The 18,762-nt window shown below is 38.1% G+C and overlaps 3 protein-coding genes across 6 annotated transcripts in view; 1 reads left to right on the forward strand and 2 right to left on the reverse strand.

The window, feature by feature from the left end:
* The window catches only part of LOC120777050 (DNA N6-methyl adenine demethylase-like), a 132,736-nt gene that overhangs the window by 87,680 nt on the left and 26,294 nt on the right, over positions 1 to 18,762 (reverse strand). The gene's annotated exons all lie outside the window — the stretch shown is intronic.
* LOC120778250 lies at positions 1,148 to 16,028 on the reverse strand. 2 transcript variants are annotated; one of them, XM_040110015.1, is made up of 6 exons: positions 15,970 to 16,028; positions 13,748 to 14,023; positions 13,332 to 13,644; positions 13,046 to 13,196; positions 3,088 to 3,204; positions 1,148 to 1,415 (listed from the first exon to the last, which is right to left on the reverse strand). In XM_040110015.1, the coding sequence occupies exons 1-6, from the start codon at positions 15,991 to 15,993 to the stop codon at positions 1,298 to 1,300; spliced, it is 999 nt and encodes a 332-aa protein (XP_039965949.1). In that variant the 5' UTR covers positions 15,994 to 16,028; the 3' UTR covers positions 1,148 to 1,297. The 2 variants fall into 2 exon arrangements, with proteins under 2 accessions (XP_039965949.1, XP_039965950.1); XM_040110016.1 differs by lacking the exons at positions 1,148 to 1,415; positions 3,088 to 3,204 and adding an exon at positions 12,836 to 12,927.
* LOC120778247 lies at positions 6,002 to 8,380 on the forward strand. 3 transcript variants are annotated; one of them, XM_040110008.1, is made up of 2 exons: positions 6,002 to 6,155; positions 6,216 to 8,380. In XM_040110008.1, the coding sequence occupies exons 1-2, from the start codon at positions 6,053 to 6,055 to the stop codon at positions 8,054 to 8,056; spliced, it is 1,944 nt and encodes a 647-aa protein (XP_039965942.1). In that variant the 5' UTR covers positions 6,002 to 6,052; the 3' UTR covers positions 8,057 to 8,380. The 3 variants fall into 3 exon arrangements, with proteins under 3 accessions (XP_039965942.1, XP_039965944.1, XP_039965945.1); XM_040110010.1 differs by having other exon boundaries at positions 6,225 to 8,380; XM_040110011.1 differs by having other exon boundaries at positions 6,246 to 8,380.

The raw sequence follows: 18,762 nt of genomic DNA on the forward strand, positions 1-18,762 counted from the left end.
TATTAGATTAGGTAATGATCACACGTGTACTGCCTTATGTATGTAGTCCTTTGTGAAGCCATAGAAATGAAGAACTCCCCTGGTTGAACTTATAAATTAGCAAAACACTTAGTAGCCAAGCCAGTTCGGTGGAATGTCGTAAGGTATGCGCTCCCAAACGCGGGACAATCAAGAAGGAAGTGTTGAGTTGTTTCCACCTCATCTTTCTCCAAACAGCTGGACGCCTATTAAAAGCCCCGCAACTAAGGAAAGGCTAGCCTTACTGAGGGCAAAGAGATCATTAGATCTCCTGCGATCAACCTTGGGCCAAAAGGATTTTGCGACTGCGCAAGTACCGGTGGTGGCGAAGCGCTGGTCAAGTTTCCGCGAAGCCCATCCATCCAGTAGTAGTACACAAGAGGATACGAGAGCACCGATCCGCTCCCACTCTATCGACAGCGGTTATAATGTGCCTTTCTTTGATAGCTCATCAGCTTTACAATTTCCTGCGATTCCTCTATGGCCCGGTACCCATACCAGTCTTCAAGGCTAGTATCGCCGCTCTGCTATCGGAGTGAATGGCGACTTCTCTAAAGGAAGCCGCATTCCAGATCAGCAGATCTATTGTTACCTTGATGGCTGCAACTTCGGCTTGGAAGACGCTGCAATAGTCAGGAAATCTGAAATTGGAGTTGATGGAGAGCTCTCGACAGTATACCTCTTTACCAACCTTTCTTCAATGTAAGTAAAAAAAATTAGCTTTGGACGCTTTAATATCAAGATTACCAACCCTTTGAATCAGCTTGGTGACAATTAAAGACTATTTAAGGAACTCGTCCCTGCAAAAGAAGATATACATATGTAGAAAGAAAACCTGAAAGGATCGGGTTCAGAAAATGTTTCTTTAACTCAGCTCTGTGACCATTAACGTATATTTAAGGGTCTCGTGTCTGGGAAAAAGGTATAAAGTAAAAAGTGCAACAAAACCCTCGAAAGACCACTCACAATAAAAAGTAGTTAGTTCACTTCAGCTACTGATAGAACGCGCTAAAAATCACTGTGAATTAAAAAAACCTATAAAAAAGTTCAGATTCTATTCAGAGATTTTTAATAAAAATAAAAATTTTCGCAAAATTCTTTACCAAAAACATTTTATTACATCGTACATACATAGGTATTTATAAAAAGGCACAGAATTTGTAGCACAGCTTTGATCCGTTCTTCACAAGCTTGAGCGCTTATGAACTTTGTTCGTTGAAGAGCACACCCAAAGTCCCAGCGATACTCTTACAGGCAGTGTTCGAAACTTTGTGTTGTCTTAGAAGCAGCGACATCTATCCACTGGACATACGGAATCGTAATTCAGACATTCATCCATGCAATACGTGTCCGCACCTTCGCGTCCCTCTAGTTCACCAATCGCCACACAATCCTTACTGTAATTATAATGGTTTACATATATATTTTTAAATTTTCAATGCAGTAATCAAAATATATTGTATAAACACTTCGTAATGTAATATATAAAACCCAAAACCGTTTCAAGCTTAACTTACGTTAAGAGCAACATGCATACACCCAGGGAACTCTTTGTTTAGGGGCTTGGGGGAAATATAGAAAAACGTTTTCTTGCCAAATAACATTACTTTAAATGACATACTCTCCTCTCATATAGTAAGCTCAAACATTGAACGAAGTATTGTATAAGGGATGGCTACTTTCATAGTCAGTCATGGAGCTTAAAAGAAGGTATGCACCGATTTCTTCCATATTTGGTAATAAATACCAACAAATTAAGCGCGTAATATCGACTAATAGCATGGTGTAGGTAATCCTCACATTCGGTTTGAGGAGTCTAGAGGATATTATAGACCCATATAACTGAATTTCTCAAGCGAATTGTCACATATTAGGAATACTATATGAACCGTAGTGCAATTTCGCCGGTTTAAAACTTCACATAGGTTGCCGTTTACATTTCGGGATTTGGCAAGCCTAGTGTGGTAAACCGGCTACTGACAACTTTATCGTATAGATTGACATTTAAGATGTAGACAGTAACTTAAAATATTCATTTCAACCAAAAAATGGAAATAATTCACGAACATTTATTGCGTTTATTTTTTACAACTTTCGAGGTTGATTAACTCAGCAATGGCGATTCGATGAACTTAATTCAGTTTTTGGCGATGAAGATCCATCAAGGACCAGTATTTATATTTGGTATGATGAATTCTATCGAGATCGTAGATGACTCCAAGACGAACTTCGTGAAGGACGTGTAAAATCAGTTGTGATTCCGCAAACACTTGAGGCTGTGCGCAAACTGATATTGCAAGATCATCATGTGACCTTTCGTGAGATTGAGACAACTGTAGGAATTGGTGGGATAGTCGGACCAGCACAGATTTAAAAATGCATAAACATTTGACTGCGAAAAAAATTTGCTCACGGAGGATCTCAGCGGTGATTCGAAGCACGTTTATGACAACGTTACAGGAAGCACTTCCAGCAAGTTGATGCCTGTTTTTTCAGAAAAATTAGCAATATCGCAATCATACTACTAAAACAAGACAGCAACGTAAATTTTGAGTGGTACACAACCAATTGTGTGTCAGTTGTCTTTCAAAAGATCGAGAAAACCAACCACCGACACTTCGAGTTATCACACATCGATTGAAACAACCGCATTTAATTATCCGATCTCAATTTTACTTATTATTTGAAAAACAAATTAAAATATTCGGTGTTACATGTTGCGAAGCCAAAAACAAAAAACATAATTAGCGGAAAGTAGAGAATTAATAAAAAATATTATAGGATAGAAAACGAATTATTTTAATGAAATTTTTTTTAAAGCAGGTTCCAATCAGTTGTAAAAAAATAAAAATAAAATAGACAGATTTTTTGCCTTTAACACTTTCAAAAATAAAATAAATAACCCAAAAGCCAAAAAAAAAAATCGAAAATTGTAAAAGATGTAAAACTCAAATCTCATTAATTAAATCTGGAGTACTAAATAAAATAAATTTAGTTCAGCATAGAGTTTGAAATACGTTAGTTACAATCAATCAAATAATGTATTAAAAATATTATTTTTCCACTTACGGACAATGGCATGCCGATTCCGGACAGTTGGGTGGATAGCGCAAGCAGTTCGTCTCACACCAATTATCCATGCCAGGAATGGTGCGGAATGCTGGCGCGGCAATACATTTCTGGTCACTGCAAAGAGATAAAGTAGAAACAAATAAATGAGTAATAATATCGTAGGTATTTATTAAATTCTAACAGCCGATGAAAAGTTTTATATACTTTAGAACAAGTCGGCTGGTAATTATTTCATGGCTGTAAACAGTTTTCTCATTTTAACTCCAATTTATCTTTTAATCTAATTCATTTGTACCAGTTGTTTGTTCGTTTCGTCACTCTCTAAGTATTAGCGACCTTTAGCGTTAAAATTCGCGAATTCTGAATAGTGTTTAGCTTTTAGTAAATGTCATGATGAGTTTCATGTTCTAACTACTGGTTAAAGCCGAGCAGTTTGCCATCACTTACAGTTAGGAACGAGTAAGGAAGCTGTGTCCATAACGAGCTGGTAGAAACGTTAAGTCACGAATTATGCGAATAGCATTGGTCGCGATCTGTAGTCTCAGGGGATTAAGTTAGGTGACTGTGACAGAATGAGTAGGAAGTTTCTACGTCCTCTACGATTTTCGACATTGGAAATAAACATTTAAAACTTGTCATTTGCGACTAGGCATATTACTACTGAAATAAATGTTAATGCTCCGAAGAAGATATTTTTAGCAGGTATAAAAATCGCTTTTACTTGTAAATCACTATCATTCAAAGGAAAATAAAAAATCGTCGGTATGCTTCCGAGTCTAGCAGGTATTTTCGGTAGTAGCCTTGTTACGTCTTTATTTGATTAACAGTAAACAGTTTAAGTACCTGAAAAATGATAGCTGAGAAAGTTGGAAGTTTGAATTTTGCTGGCAAAACTTATCACATAAGTTAAATGTTTCTAAGACAAGCACCCAAATTTCAAAGTACGTTTTCAGAAAGAAATTCATCTAGTGTCTTTCCATTAAAATGGAAGCGAAGTTGGCGGAATTAGATTTGGTTAAGAATGGATTAGGATGTGATCCATAATTAAGTTGGCTAAATTAGATCTAGGTAAGTTATAATTCAGACCTTATTCCACCATTTCATTTCCAGTTTCCAGGAACTAACGGGATTTCAATAGACACGCTACAAAAGTAGAGTGATAGAGACAGCAAGCGACGCCATATTTTTCCCTGTTCTTTTGTCATTTCTATTCAGTAAGGTTTGCCATTTCATCATGGAAAGATATATGATCCAACAACGACTCAAAATTATTCAAATTTACCACCGAAATTCGGAATCATTGCCTCAACTTTAAGAGCGCTACGTACAATTTATGGTCGTCTTAATCGTCTTGTCAGATCAACATTTTAGCGTCTAGTGGAAAAATTAAATTCACAAACACAGTTAAAAATGTTCCCGTGTGCCCGTAGTGTCGCGAATAACGCATCAATTGAGGAAGACCCAAATTAGTCTCTCACACGTCGTTCTCAAGCGTTAAGCATCTCTGTGACGTCTTTGTGACGAATTTTGTGAAAAGATCTTTGCCTACATCCTTACGAGATCAAATTGATGCAAGAACTGAAGCCGCTCAACCACCAGAATCGTCGAATGTTCGTGAATTGGGCTGAGAAAAAACTAGAAAATTATCCGGATTTTCATCGAAAAATCATCTTCAGCGATGAGGCTCATTTCTACCTGAATGGTTTTGTCAATATGCAAAATATGCGTTATTGGTCAGGCAGCAATCCACACGTACTCCATATGTCACCATTGGGTTTCGAAAAAATTACGGTTTGGTGCGGTTCATGGGCCGTACTTCTTCCGTAATGATCAAGACCGGCACGTTACTGTGAATGGGGAGCGCTACCGCTCAATGGTAACCGAATATTTGTGGTCCGAATTGGATGATATGCACTTGGACAATATGTGGTTCCAACAGGACGCTACCACAAGCCACACAGCGTATGTAACAATCGATTTATTTAAACCAAGTTTGGTGAACGCGTTATCTCACGAAATGGCCCAGTCAATTGGCCGACTCGGTCGTGCGATTTGACACCGTTAGACTCTTTACTGTGGGGCTACGTCAAGTCTATGGTCTTTGCCAACAAGCCAGCGACAATTGATGAACTTCGTACGAATATCGAACGTGAAATTGATTTATGCTTGAAAACCGTCGAAAATTGGGCTCAGTGTCTGGACTTCTACAAGCGTGCCCGTGGTGACAAGAAATCGAGTTCCATACATAATGGCATCGAATGTACTTTCACAGGAATAAATTTTGCAGCGCTCTTATTGAAAAACCCGTTAAAACTAAAGTATTCTTAGAGCAGTAAGAGATATGGATAAGTATTAGATCCACACCTAATTTTGCCAGCATCATTTTACATGAATCTTTCAAATTAACCGATTCTTGTAAGTGGCAACCCGAATTACAACGATTCAAAACAAAAACATTTTTCTTTCTTTTCATTTTGAAAATATCTACGACATTAGTTTCTTTTTCAAATCTATTATCATATTTATTATTTTTGTTGGTAAGTTTTCTGATTATTCCAAATTGACCGCTCTAAAATTCTGAGTCCAAATCAAACAATGTATGCGCGCGCAAAAAACGACAAAACATATTCAAAACCAGTAAGTCCAAGCAACTTTTGTGCTATTATTTATTTATATGCAGAGCAATTTTAAAACTTTTCAACATTTTCCATTAGCAAACCCAAAATACGTTCCAAAAATCGTAAAAAAAAATGTTTTCAGAAAGTAGACATTAGAAAAGTGCTCATGATTGAAAAAATTGTGAATGTGAAATCAAAAAAAAAGGAAGCAAAATTTTTGAAAATACTATATTAAATCAAATAATTGAAAAAATATAAAAAAACAATACAACACTTTAAAAAAAATAATTTTTATTTTTTTTTTCCAAAAAAATAAATAGACGGAGTATCAAAGCGAATGGACAATGCCGAACGTGGTGAATAAAGCCAAGCCGAGCCAATTGATGAAAATGGAAAAGGAAAATGAGAATAAGGATTTGCGGCGCAAGTTGAAGAGTCTTAATAAAGGTGAGTAAGCAAGTTTGTTACCAACAATTTCCACCACCCGAACTTAGTACTGATTTCAAGTGACTGCAGTAACTTTTCGTTCGCTCTCAGAGCGGTCACCAGGACTGGCCAACAAAGAAACCGTCTGGGATCGTTTGAGCCGCGTCAAGAAGAGCGCTAGTAATGAGGGCAATTTCCTGCTGGGCTCCAAAAGCCGAACGCTAATACCGACAGCGAAGAGTACACAACGTCTACAGCAACAACAACGCGCGGCGTCACAACGTGCGAATAAAAAACCATTAACGCCGAACACAAATCTCAACAAACGCGTAACGGAGAAGAAATCAGTGAGAAAAATCAAGAGCAAAGCAACGTATTTACATGATCTCGATTTGGATGAGAACGCTTTCAATTGTAAGCGCATTAAGGAGATACTAACAGCACGCAGTATTTGCAATTCGAAGACTTCTTCGGAGGAATGCTCGCTGAAGCAGGTGTCTGCGCGTTCGGAGAACGTTAGTTGCTTGTTGAATGATCAGCTCAACACCGACTATGAGTTCGAGGACTCCGAGATGGAGAAGCAAATAGAATCACAGGATTCTTTGGATGACTTCGTGATTGCGCCATTGATGGCAGTGCCCACAACAGATTCGTTGAATATGAGCGCGACAATTTCGTCGAATTTCCGTTGTCTACTGGACTGTAGACAGAAGAATATGGCGCCCGATGAGATAGCTACGATAAAGAATGTGGTGAAAACGGATGAGCGGCATCGGCAACTGCAGCCAAACGACTCCATACTATTCAAAGAGATACTTAAAACACAATTGAAGGAGATCATACGTCAGGAGACGGTTGTAAAGTCGGCGTTGCATAATCTAAACGATCATCCGGTGGTGAGTTCACCAACGACTGTAGCCATACACAAGCCAGTTATAACGCTGGATGTGGAGCCCAAAAAACAACAGGTAGATGTGATCTTCAAGAATGTACCCACACTCGAGAAAGAGATCATCATCTTGAAGGCGTTGGGCGAGAAATTAGAAGCCACCTTGAAGCGCACTGTCTCTCAGGGTGATATCAAGCTGCAGGAACTGAATAAGCTAGCCACAACGCTCGAAACAAAGTGGCACATCAGTCACCCCGACAATTTCCAATATGCCTGCAATGAGTTCCTCTCGATGGGTGTGCGTCGTTGCATCGGCATTGTGCAAGAGTTTCGCATGGAGCACAAGACTATTGTGGAGCTCAAAGAGCAAGCCAGCCATCACTTTTACCTACCTTCCAACAAAGACAGCACCGAACTGAAGCGCACCTCCTTTAAGCGTCTTAAGGAAAACCCCGATTTGCTGATGCGTTACCTGAAACCGAAAAGCACACTCGTGCCGTTCAATGTGCTGGAGCAGGACCCCTGCTTTTTCAACAGTTTCCTTTATAGTCCCTGTGTTATAGGAAGTTTGGAGAGCTCGTTGTCACAGCAAAAAGATTTGCGCACTGCAGAGCCTGTACAGAAGACACCGTCAAAGGAAGCTGGCGATAGCGCTCGTAGCGCACGTAGCGCACGTGTCCCTTACAAGTATGAGAAGGAGCCATTGAAGATCGAAGAGATACAGTGTACGCTCAATGATGCGCTCTACAATGCACAACAACAGGCTCCGGGAGGGTCAGTAGTGAAGGCCGAAATTTCAACGACTTTAGAGGAAAGAGCGGTGAACACCTCACGCATACGCATATGTGTATGTGAAGCGCCGATACGTGGACGTAAACGTCGACGCATACGTCGGCATCATACGCCACTGTCACCGGCGAATAACCCGGATCCGAAGAATAACATCTTCAAAACCATACTCGTGGGCAGCGTACAAATATCGGTGTTTCTTCTACTCATCATGGCCATTACATATCCGGATGTCAGATGTTGAAGTGCTGGGGGTTAAGTAGCTCTAACGATCAAGCGCATTTATGCTTTCTCTCTTGCAGTATCGTTCTCGTAATACCAGTGAATTCTTTATTTGTGTTGCTTAGTTAGTGCTTTTCGCTCGTTTGTTCGTGTTTTTATGTGTATTTCGAAGTAAATCTGCTCAGCCAAGATGTATGTAGTTCAAAATTCTGATTGGAGAGGAAATTGCAGAAGTGGAAATATCTTTGGGGTCTGCTTTGGAGAAAGATTTTAATTTCTGTAATTTCTTTTACAACAACTTTCGGGTGTATGACATTATTTGTCTAAATATTTTAATGAATTTTCGAAATTTGTGCAGTAAAATTTAATGAGTTCTTTTTATAGAAAAAAGTGGTGTTTTCTTCATGAGACGACATTTTTTTTTGCCTAAAATGGTGGAAGGTTTTTAATTAAGGACAGGCTGGCTCTCCCTTTCGACCATTTCTGGGATCAATTTCCCCCTCCCGAACTTGATACTGGTTTCATGTGACTACAGTAACCTTCGTTCGCTCTCGGAGCGGTCACCAAGACTGACCAACAAAGAAACCGTCTGGAACACAGCACAAAATGCTTAAGAGATCATTGGAATGTGTGGATTTTTGTTTGGAGTAGAGCAAAATATAATAATTATTAAACTTGATTTTTTGTCCATATCCTCATAATTGTTATAGTCCCTGCTTTAATCAATGGTTCTTTTCATTATTAACCACCCTAATATTGATTTACTATATTTCTGTATGAAGTCATTTCTTGTCATCACTCTTAGCCAAGTTCTCAACAATTGTTCAATATATTCATAGCCAACTGAGCTGACAGATGTCGCTATAATGCCAACTCTTCATTGCATAATTTTAGGCTGCAGTATACTACTTTGTGTGAATGTTTGCAATAAACAACAACAACTCTCACATGATATCAACACTGTTTGACAAAGTAATATTTTTTTTTGAAATAGTTATATTTTGTATTTGAAATCATGAATTAAAAATATAATATATAATTTCTTAAAATGTTTAATGTTAATGGTATAGTTTCTAGGAATATAATATACAATTTTCTATACATTGATAATCTATTTAGCTTGTGTTAGTTAATGGATAACTTTATGGCTAAGAGTAATAAGGTACTAAAAAGAGAAGAACAGATGGAAATCAATAACGAGGCAGATATGACAAAAGTATGATAAGACTAGAACTAAGGACTTATTACATAGGTCCATGAATAATATTTACAAACTTACAGCTACGGGAGCCTTTGTGAGGACATGGGTCTGTCTTTAAGACTCTTTTATATATGGCTCAAGCTGCACACGGCTTCCGGTCTTAGACCAAATATCCTCTGGGTTTCGAAAAAACATACTGGATTTGAGACCCGCGACGTAAAAAACACTCCCAATGAAAAAGACGCAAAACAAGAAGTGCGATGAACGGTATAAAGACTGAGAACTCGGATTCGTAGTGGAGAGAGACTCTGTCGCCGAGTCCTGGCATTCACCCCGGTGGATGACCGTCTGGTCATAATCTGCATCAAAACTAGGTTCTTTAAGACAGCGCTGATTTGAGCCTATACCCCGACGAAAGTGTAGGACGATGTGACCAAAGATGTCTTCTATAAGTGCACTCATTAGGGCTGCCTCCACCACGATGTCAAAATCATGCTTTGGCCCCAAGGCGGGCAAAGAAGGTATTTTTGAGACAACAGTCGGTAAATTCAGCCTTAAGGGCCCAAAATGTGGTTATCTGTCGTACTACATTTCTGAATAGGAAAATTCACCAGGCTACCTGTCTGTCTCCGGATTGCAAATCCACCAACGAAGATCGACCATGTTGTGATAGACGGAAGACACGTCTCCCAGGTCCTAGCATTCTCTCGGATCACTATCTTGCTGCAGCGAAGATACGCACTCGCTTCTGTGCAGCAAAACCCGCACGTCAACAAACACCAAGAGGGTTCGACGTCAAGAAGCTGCAATCACAATAGACAGCCGAACGATTATCTGCTCAACAAGCTCTTCAGGTACAGCTGCAAATGAAATCATTGGTATTCGGAAAGGGAAAAGAATAGCTGATACGATGAGGAGTGCCGTGTTGCAGTGGAGATAAAACAGACTACCTATCTTGCAACGCGTGCGGGATAGAATAGATATCGAGATTTGAAGGAGGAAGCGAGAAGCATTTGCAGACAAAAAGGAGAGAGGCTGAAATGCGTGAGTACGAAGGGCTTGACGAGCTGGCCGACAGTTGTAATGCTCGAAAATTCTACGAAAGGACCGGAGCATACTCGTGTAGAACACCCAGATGTGATCTAGTGACTAATGCCTAGAGCATACTAAAATTATGAAGGGAACACTTCTCCAGCCCGCTAAATGGCAGTAAAAGAGTAACATCAGGAGATGGTGAACCTGATTTCTCAATCGATGACGAAGAAGTTTGGATAACAATTACCCGTCTGAAAGATAACAAAGCGATGAAGGCCGAGCTATTCAAATGGAGAGGCGAACTGATATGGAGTATGCATTAGCAGGTTGGACAAAGAAGCGAAGCAAATGGGTCTGGTAGTGAATGAGGATAAGACGAAATATCTACCATCATTAAATAAGCAGTCGTCACATTATCTACTTGGCTTCAACGTCACTGTTGACAGATCTATCTGAGGTAGATAATTTCGTCTATTTTGAAACCAGCATTAACACCAACAACAGCGTCAGCCTCAAAATCTAACCCAGAATAACTCTTGCCAACAGGTGTTACTTCGAACAGAGTAGGCAATTGAGAAGTAAAGTCCTCTCTTGACGAACAAAGACCAAATTCTACAAGCCACTCATCATTTCCGTCCTGCTATATGGTGCAGAGGCCTGGACGATGACAACATCTGATGAGTCGGCGTTACAAGTTTTCGAGAGAAAAGTTCGACGGAAGATGGTCCTTTGCGCATAGGCAACGGCGAATACTGCAGCCAATGGAACGATGAGCTGTACGATATATACGAAGGCATTGACATAGTTCAGCGAATTAAGACTAGGTCATGTCGTCCGAATGGTTGAAAATTCTCGAACTCTGAGAGTATTCCCCACAGTACCCGTGGGGGGCAGTGGAGGAAGAAGGAGACCTCCACTCCGTTGGAGAAGGATTTGGCTCCATTTGGAATCTCCAATTGGCACCAAATAGTGAAACGTAGTAATGACTAGCACGTTGTTGTAAATTTGGTTGTAAACGCGTAAGTGGTGTCTATGCAAATAAAGTGGAAGAAAAATATGAAAAGGAGTGCTATCTACCTTGTTTTATGTTTCTACAGGGTTTTTCCCGGAAAGAAATAAGACTAATTTTCTTCCGCCGCGATTGTACTTCGTAGCGTACCGACTGGATTCGGTAGAGGACGTTCCTAACTAACGAACGAGCGGCTGGTCAGTTGTCTCCGAGCACCTGGAGAGCCAGGACAGACATTTTCGCGCGACGTGTTTCTGTGAGTGGTGCAAGCTGAAAGTGCAGAGTTCGTTAGAGCAGAGGTACGCGATTAAATTCAATGTGAAACTCTGTAAACAGAGACGTTTGATATGATCAAGCAGGCTTATCCAGATGTTGCTTTAGCAAGAAGTGGTGTTTTTCGTTGGCACCAGGACTTTTTGGAGGGCCGAGAATAGGTCGCTGATTAAGACCGTGCTGGCAGACCTGCGACTTCGACAAACACCGACAATATAACTCGTGTGCGCAAAATTTTGAACTCAGACCGTCGACTAAGTATTCGTTTAATTGCCCAGATGATAAATTTATCAAAATCTGTGGTTCATGACATTGTGACGGAGCACTTGAACATACGCAACGTGTGCGCGAAGATGGTCCCAAAAGTGCTCACTGACGATTAGAAATTTCGGCGAGTGGAAGTGTGATAAGAAAATTTGAAATCTGTGTGAAAGTGACCCCCAATTTTTAATTAAGGTAATCACAGATGTGGCGCCCCCGGACGTTTTTTGTTTCCTTGCCTGCAAAGGCCTATGAAAGGGTAGCATTTTGAGACGACAGAGGGGATCAAAGCTGCATGCACCTCGGCTCTCAAGGTTATTCCGGAGAATCCCATCCGTGACGCCTTCAATACTTGGAAATCGCGCTGGCCGCTCTGCATCACCGCCGAAGAAGTCTATTTTGAAATAAATACATTTTTTTAAATCGACTCAGTCCTATTACTTTCCGGACAAACCCTGCATAATTATTTTCTATATCGTTTCGTTTAGTAGTTTTGAATATCACTGTTTCAGATGCTAAAATGCGATCTTATTATTATGATTAACTAGGATAGCTCGAAAAGTTTGGGGGTTATCCTTATGAATTCTATTAGTATTACACTCTTAATAAAATTATTGTTTATTAATTTACAAATTTGCAGTTTTATATTTATTTTTCTATGTAATAAATAAATCAAAAATTAGTTATTTTACATGCCAACACCAGAGGTTTATTATACTAAAATAAAACAACGCTATTGAGTTTGTTTTTATGTTTTTATACAATTGTGTTTATTGAAAAGTTTAATATTTAATAGTAAATATTAATAAGCTTAGTGATTTAATTTTTTCCGCAATTAAATTTAATTGTTATCGCAAAAATAATGCCAAAACCAAAAACGTATTTACATAAGAAATAAAAATAAATGAATAAAGGAAGCAATAAAGGCGAAAAAAAGCAAAAGAGCTGCTTTCAAAAAGCCTTAAGCAGTATTTAGATATTTTCCTAACTTCTAAATAATAATAATATTAAAAACGGCTAAAGGAAAAGCAGCAAAAAGCAATCAAAGCAACAGAATAAAGCAACTAAGAAATGCAGACTCAATTCGCGCGCAGTTTAAGCCCTTGTGTTGTTGCTAGAAAAGCAAAGCAAATATACGGATTAAAGCAAAATGATTTCAAATCGATTTTAATGCACTCAACACACGACACACACACACACAAGCACTCACATACACCCAGAATTAGACTTACCGCACAATAAGCGGGAACACATTGTTGTCATCCGGCGCACGATAGTCTCTGTAGTAGAGCAGATATGGAGATTTGTTATTCACAAAGATCGGTGGAACACCGCCACCGGTGTTGGAGACAATTGCAATATCGGCGCAGTTGCGGAAAGTTTCTGTAAAGAAGTAAAACTTGATTTTAATGCGAGTGGAGTCACCGAAAGCCTTCGAACTCATTTCAAACAGTTATAAGGACTTTTGTTCTCTTGCGAATCGTTTTTATATATCCATTAATAATTGCAAAAACATACCCGCCTTGCCACAGCCCACTGCCTCAGTGCCATTGGAGCAAGTACCCCACATATTGGCTGTATAGTAGGTCCATTGGAGCACACATTGCGTGCATGTAACATAAGGAGGCAGACGTACACGATAGCGGAAAATCTCCTTTTTGGGTGCGTCACGTGGTATCAAGAAGCGATGTTCCCGACTACCCGAAATATACAGTGGATAACGGTCGAAGCAAGCTTGTGAAGCCTCACGTCGTGGATTATTGTTGGGACAGAGGAACATTTCAAAACGACCATAGTGATTGGCTGTGAGTTCAACCTCAACATCGATTTCCTAACAACACCAGGAATAAAACAAACATATAATAAACTTGTATTCTAGTTAAATTATCTTGGAAAATTTCGGTTCTTATTAAAATCCACATTTGTTTACTCACCTGTCCAGCTGCGTAGTACCGCGATATGATGCCCTTCGCGAATTCACCACCCGCCTCATGCGGTCGTGGCGTCTTCACGTGGTACGCATCTCCACAGACCCCACATTTGCCCGAATTCTGTTCCCATTGTACTGCGTATCCACCGCAAAATAGTTCGTTATCATTATAATTTACGGCGTTCGGAAAGCCGAATCGCCACATGGCATTTCGTGCAGGCGGATCCATGAGACGTCCATGACCTTGCACAGAATTTATGCACAAACTGCATATCGCAGCCTAAGGAAGTGAGATAAATGTTTTATCAATTACAGATTAAATAAATAGATATATTTAAAATATATTAAAAAAAATAACATGAATGAAGATTATAAGAAGGGAATTCCGACTAAAATCTCAAAATTCAAAAGTAAAGAGATCTACTTCTCTAAAACAAAGTCGATATTACGAAGAAAAAGACACGTCTCGATCGTATAATTGGTTTATTAGGATGGATTCTTCTGCTTAGAAACCTGATGTCTTTTCTTGTGAATAAAAAAACGAGTACAGTTTCTTTTCTTTCTGGGTTATAACGGATGATCCAAGTATAGATATTTTTTTCAATACCATTCTTTTGACATATCAAGCGTAAGTCGTGTCAAGCTTTGTTATTTTCGTGTTATCTTTGTGTTGTGTTGTTTGGCATATCATCATGGAAAGACTCAAACCTGAACAAGGTTTACAAATCTTTCAACTTTATGACGAAAATTCACGTTCTGTAAAGAATGTGTTTCGCGCTTATGGTCAACATAATCGGCCTACAGAGCGTACTATTTGCAACACCATCACCCATCTCGAGAACCGAATAAATCACTTCCAGCACTAATTGAAGAAAATATATAAGGCCGTAGCTGAGAATGAACTCGAAGACCGTGGAGAGTCGATTCGGCGCCGTTTCCAGCAACGTGGACTGACGTATGAAACGACTAGGGCTCTTGAAAAGTTCTAAGAAGATCCGACGTCTTTTAGCCGAAATTTGTTCAGCGATGACACCCATTTCTGGCTCAATGGTTATGTAAACAAGCACAATTGACGCATTTTGAACAAAGAGCAACCTAAAGAAACTTAAGGGCTGCCATTTCATTCAAAAAACCAACGGTTTTGTGTGGTTTGTGGGCCGGAGGAATCATCGGGCCATATTTCTTCAAAAATAATGCCTGTGAGAACGTAACCGTCAATGATGACCGTTAACGCGTCATGATAACTGACTATTTGATGCCTAAAATTCAAGCTCTTGATGTCAGCGACATTTGATTTCCACAAGTCGGTGTCATTTCCCACACATCGCATCAATCAATGGATTTATTGAAAGAACACTTCGGTGAGCAGATAATTTCACGTTTTGGGACGGTCGATTGGCCAACAAGATCGTTAGACTTTTTCCTGTGGGGATATTTAAAGTCTAAAGTCTAAGCGGACAATCCCCCTTTGGTCCTGGCCTTGGAGGAAAATATCACGTGTGTTATTCGCCAGTTACCAGTCGAAATGTTCGAACGAGTCATCGAAAATTGATTCAAAGGATGGGCCATCTGAGACGTAGCGGCGGCCAACATTTGAAAGATATACTCGTAATCTTTAAAAAATAAATGCCAAAAATGTTCTTCCAAATGACAATAAACATTTCCCATTAAATTTGAAATTTCTGTTCTTCTGTTGTCTTCAAAAAAGTAGGGAAACTCAAAATGTATCACCCTTTATTGTGTTCTATACCTTATATGACGAAAGCGTAAGTTCAGTCAATTGTCTTTGGAAACATTCATTAACGATATTGACTCTCAAAGATCTAGATGACTAGTACATTGACTACTAAAATTTGGTGAGTGTTTAGTGCTTGGTCCATTAATAAATTGAAGTATAGTTTTCCGAAAGTCTAAGACACATAGAAATTTCGAAGAATACTAGTTGCAGGATCTCCTCTGCTAAAACGGGATAAATTATAGCTAAATGTATCTTTAAGCCCTGACCTCAACCTTACTTGATTACAACAAGTTGAAAAGATGTAGATTTAGCCATATGAAAGTGACAATGATCATACTATCATACTATAGGATCTTCATCGTCTAAATTATGATTATGTATGTAGTAATAAGACTTAGAACCTTCTGCTTATGGGGAGGTTATTCAAAAATTAATACATAACTTTAATTTAAGAAGATTAAGATTTTGTTTGGACATTTTTTACTTACCAATGCGATTAATAGAAACTCCATTATGTGTGCTTAAGTATTAAGGTTTTCAAGCGTAAAAACTAGAACGAAGGAGAAAAAATAGATAAGTAAATTGTTAATTAAAAAAATTAATTTATTTTTGTTAAACTAGTTAAGAAGTGTTAGTATTTTTATAAAAAAATTATATCACATTTTTTTTAATTTTTATTCTTTTTTCCTTTAAATTAAATGGGAGTCAATCAATAGTCGACCGCCGATTCGTTATTTGTTTATTTGAACTGTTTTAGCTTTGATGAGTTCAATCAGCTTGATCATATATTGATTTGGCATATGAAGCAACAAATAACTTAAAAAAGTAAAGGCGATGCAATTATGTACATATATGGTTGCCACATTTGATTGGTTACTTCCTTCTTATTTTATCCCTGTCTGTTATACCAGTATACGAGTATTTCATTTATACCTGTTTCTTCTTCATATCGGCCTTAATTAATATGGTCCGTCATTTGTCTCCTTGTTTTTATAGCAGGAGGAAGCATCGAAAGCCGGAGAATGGTACTTTAATCCGCTATACCTAACCTACTCCCAACACATATCTCTCTCATGGAACTACCGGATCCTACCTCTCTCTCTGTGAATGAAATCAGTGCATTTGATTTATACGAGTTGTTCGTTCGATTCGAAACTTTTGAAAGTTTGGCGAATTGAAGACAGCTGTATTAGCCGGTCATTGCAATTTTCCTTGTTAACCCTACACAGTAGTTAAATACTAAAGCGCCAGTAGTAATAAAGCGAATGTTGAACTAAGACCAGAAGTACTAGCTATGTCTCAATCAATTGCAAGGAGGACAGGTTTGTGAAGATTCATATTAATCTACGTCTGCGTATGGTACACTAATTATAGACATATATACGAGTATAAGTATGTATATATGTACTTGCACAAAATATTATCTTTTGCTAATTAGCAAATTGCCTTGATCATGTAAATAGCTTGTAATGATTGGTAATTATTTAAACCATAAATAACCGGTAAATTCCTGTGTTTATTATATGGAATCGGAGGAGTCAAAATATATATGTTTTTTTGAACTAAAATTTGTTGAAAGAACTTTAAGTAAACTAAAAATAATATAAGAAAGGTCTTCTTTTTATTTCCAAATAAAAACCTATGTGTCTTCATTCCTCGGGAATATGAACGCAAAGTCATTGACATTATGTATTTCTTAATCAAATACAAGTATTTAGCTAGTTTTTAGACGAAAGGTTAACAATCTAAGAAGAAAGCACACCGCTTAGAATAAGCATTAAGTTTAATATTTTTTGTATTTATTAGAGTACTAATTTGGTTTAGAAAGAACGATATACCGGTTTGTGCTTAATAGAGCTGACACGTCTTTGACATTAATATTTTAGTTTATTACGTAAATAGCATAAATAATGTTATTGATTAAAATGCTGATCCTCGCTAAACTAATACGGCTGTATTAACCGACGTTGAGCAATACCAAAAGCTCCGTCAGGATCGGAGAAGAAGATAAAAATGTTGAGTCTGAATTAAAAATTTCGTCAAAACTGAAATATACATATGTATATTCATTTAATTAATTTTTTGTTGCTTTTTCTTCAGTAAAAAAATTGAAATTATGTTTGGAAATTTTTTCAAAAATACTTTTCAGAAAAACTAATTTTATAATACTTTAATCTTGCAATTTATTATGCAAATTCCGACTAACAAGCTTAATCCATCAATATTTGATATTTTGATATACAAGTGTTCTACCCATAACCATTACACAAATATTCATATGTTAGAAAATTTTCGCACTAAAATCAAAATTATGTTTTAATTAAGCATATTTTTATAATTTTGCCGCATTTCGTACTGCAGATGGGAAATAAATATGCGCATTACCCGTTCGGGCCGAAAATAGGTCGTATGTTAATGAATCTTAACGCTGACATTTATTTGCTTTTAGGAATAACTAATTTGTGCCGCGCAAGTTCATCGGACTCGTACTACGAACGTAAATATTTCGAAAATATTTATTATTATTAATCAAGTTAGTATATGTCTCACAACGGGTACGCCCCGCTAAATGAAATGCTTTACATTTTTGTTGTTATGTTTTGAAATGGTTTCTTAGACGCCAGGCAGAAGTTGTTGAAAGAATTTGCATAAAATATGGTATTCTCGTTTCAAAACAAGTTTTATTGCTATAACTAACTTAAGCGGGCGTGTAATTAAGAATGTCACAGGGCCTATATACTCGATGACATAATTCTCTATAGCTTAGTTATTACATATTTATCACAAATTTTAAGGGTGACAAAGAATTCGCAAATAACCTCAATTTGATATAAATATTGTGGTTATATATTTAAATAATTTTCCGAATTTATTTTACGCGAATATTGTATCCCTCTTGAGAAATAATTCAGATAAAAATTAGTTTAATGTTCATAAAGTAATCTTTAGCATTAACTCCATCAACAACGACAGCTTCAAAATCCGACGTAGAATAAATCTGGCCAATAGGTGCGAATACGTACGAGATATACGACGACATTGACATAGTTAAACGAACTAAGACACAGTGGCCGCGCTGGCTAAGTCATGTCATCCGAATGGATGAAAACACTCCAGCTCAGAGAGTAATCGACGCAGTAACTGCCGGGAGAAGTAGAGGAAGAGGGAGACCTCCACTCAGTTGGAGAAACCAGGTGGAGAAGGACCTGCTCACACTTGGAGTCTCTAATGACTGGCGCGCTGTTGTAAACTCAGGAATAACCGTGTATGCGGTATTTCTC

Source organism: Bactrocera tryoni, chromosome 5 (assembly GCF_016617805.1).
Source record: "Bactrocera tryoni isolate S06 chromosome 5, CSIRO_BtryS06_freeze2, whole genome shotgun sequence".
NCBI classification, from domain to species: domain Eukaryota; kingdom Metazoa; phylum Arthropoda; class Insecta; order Diptera; family Tephritidae; genus Bactrocera; species Bactrocera tryoni.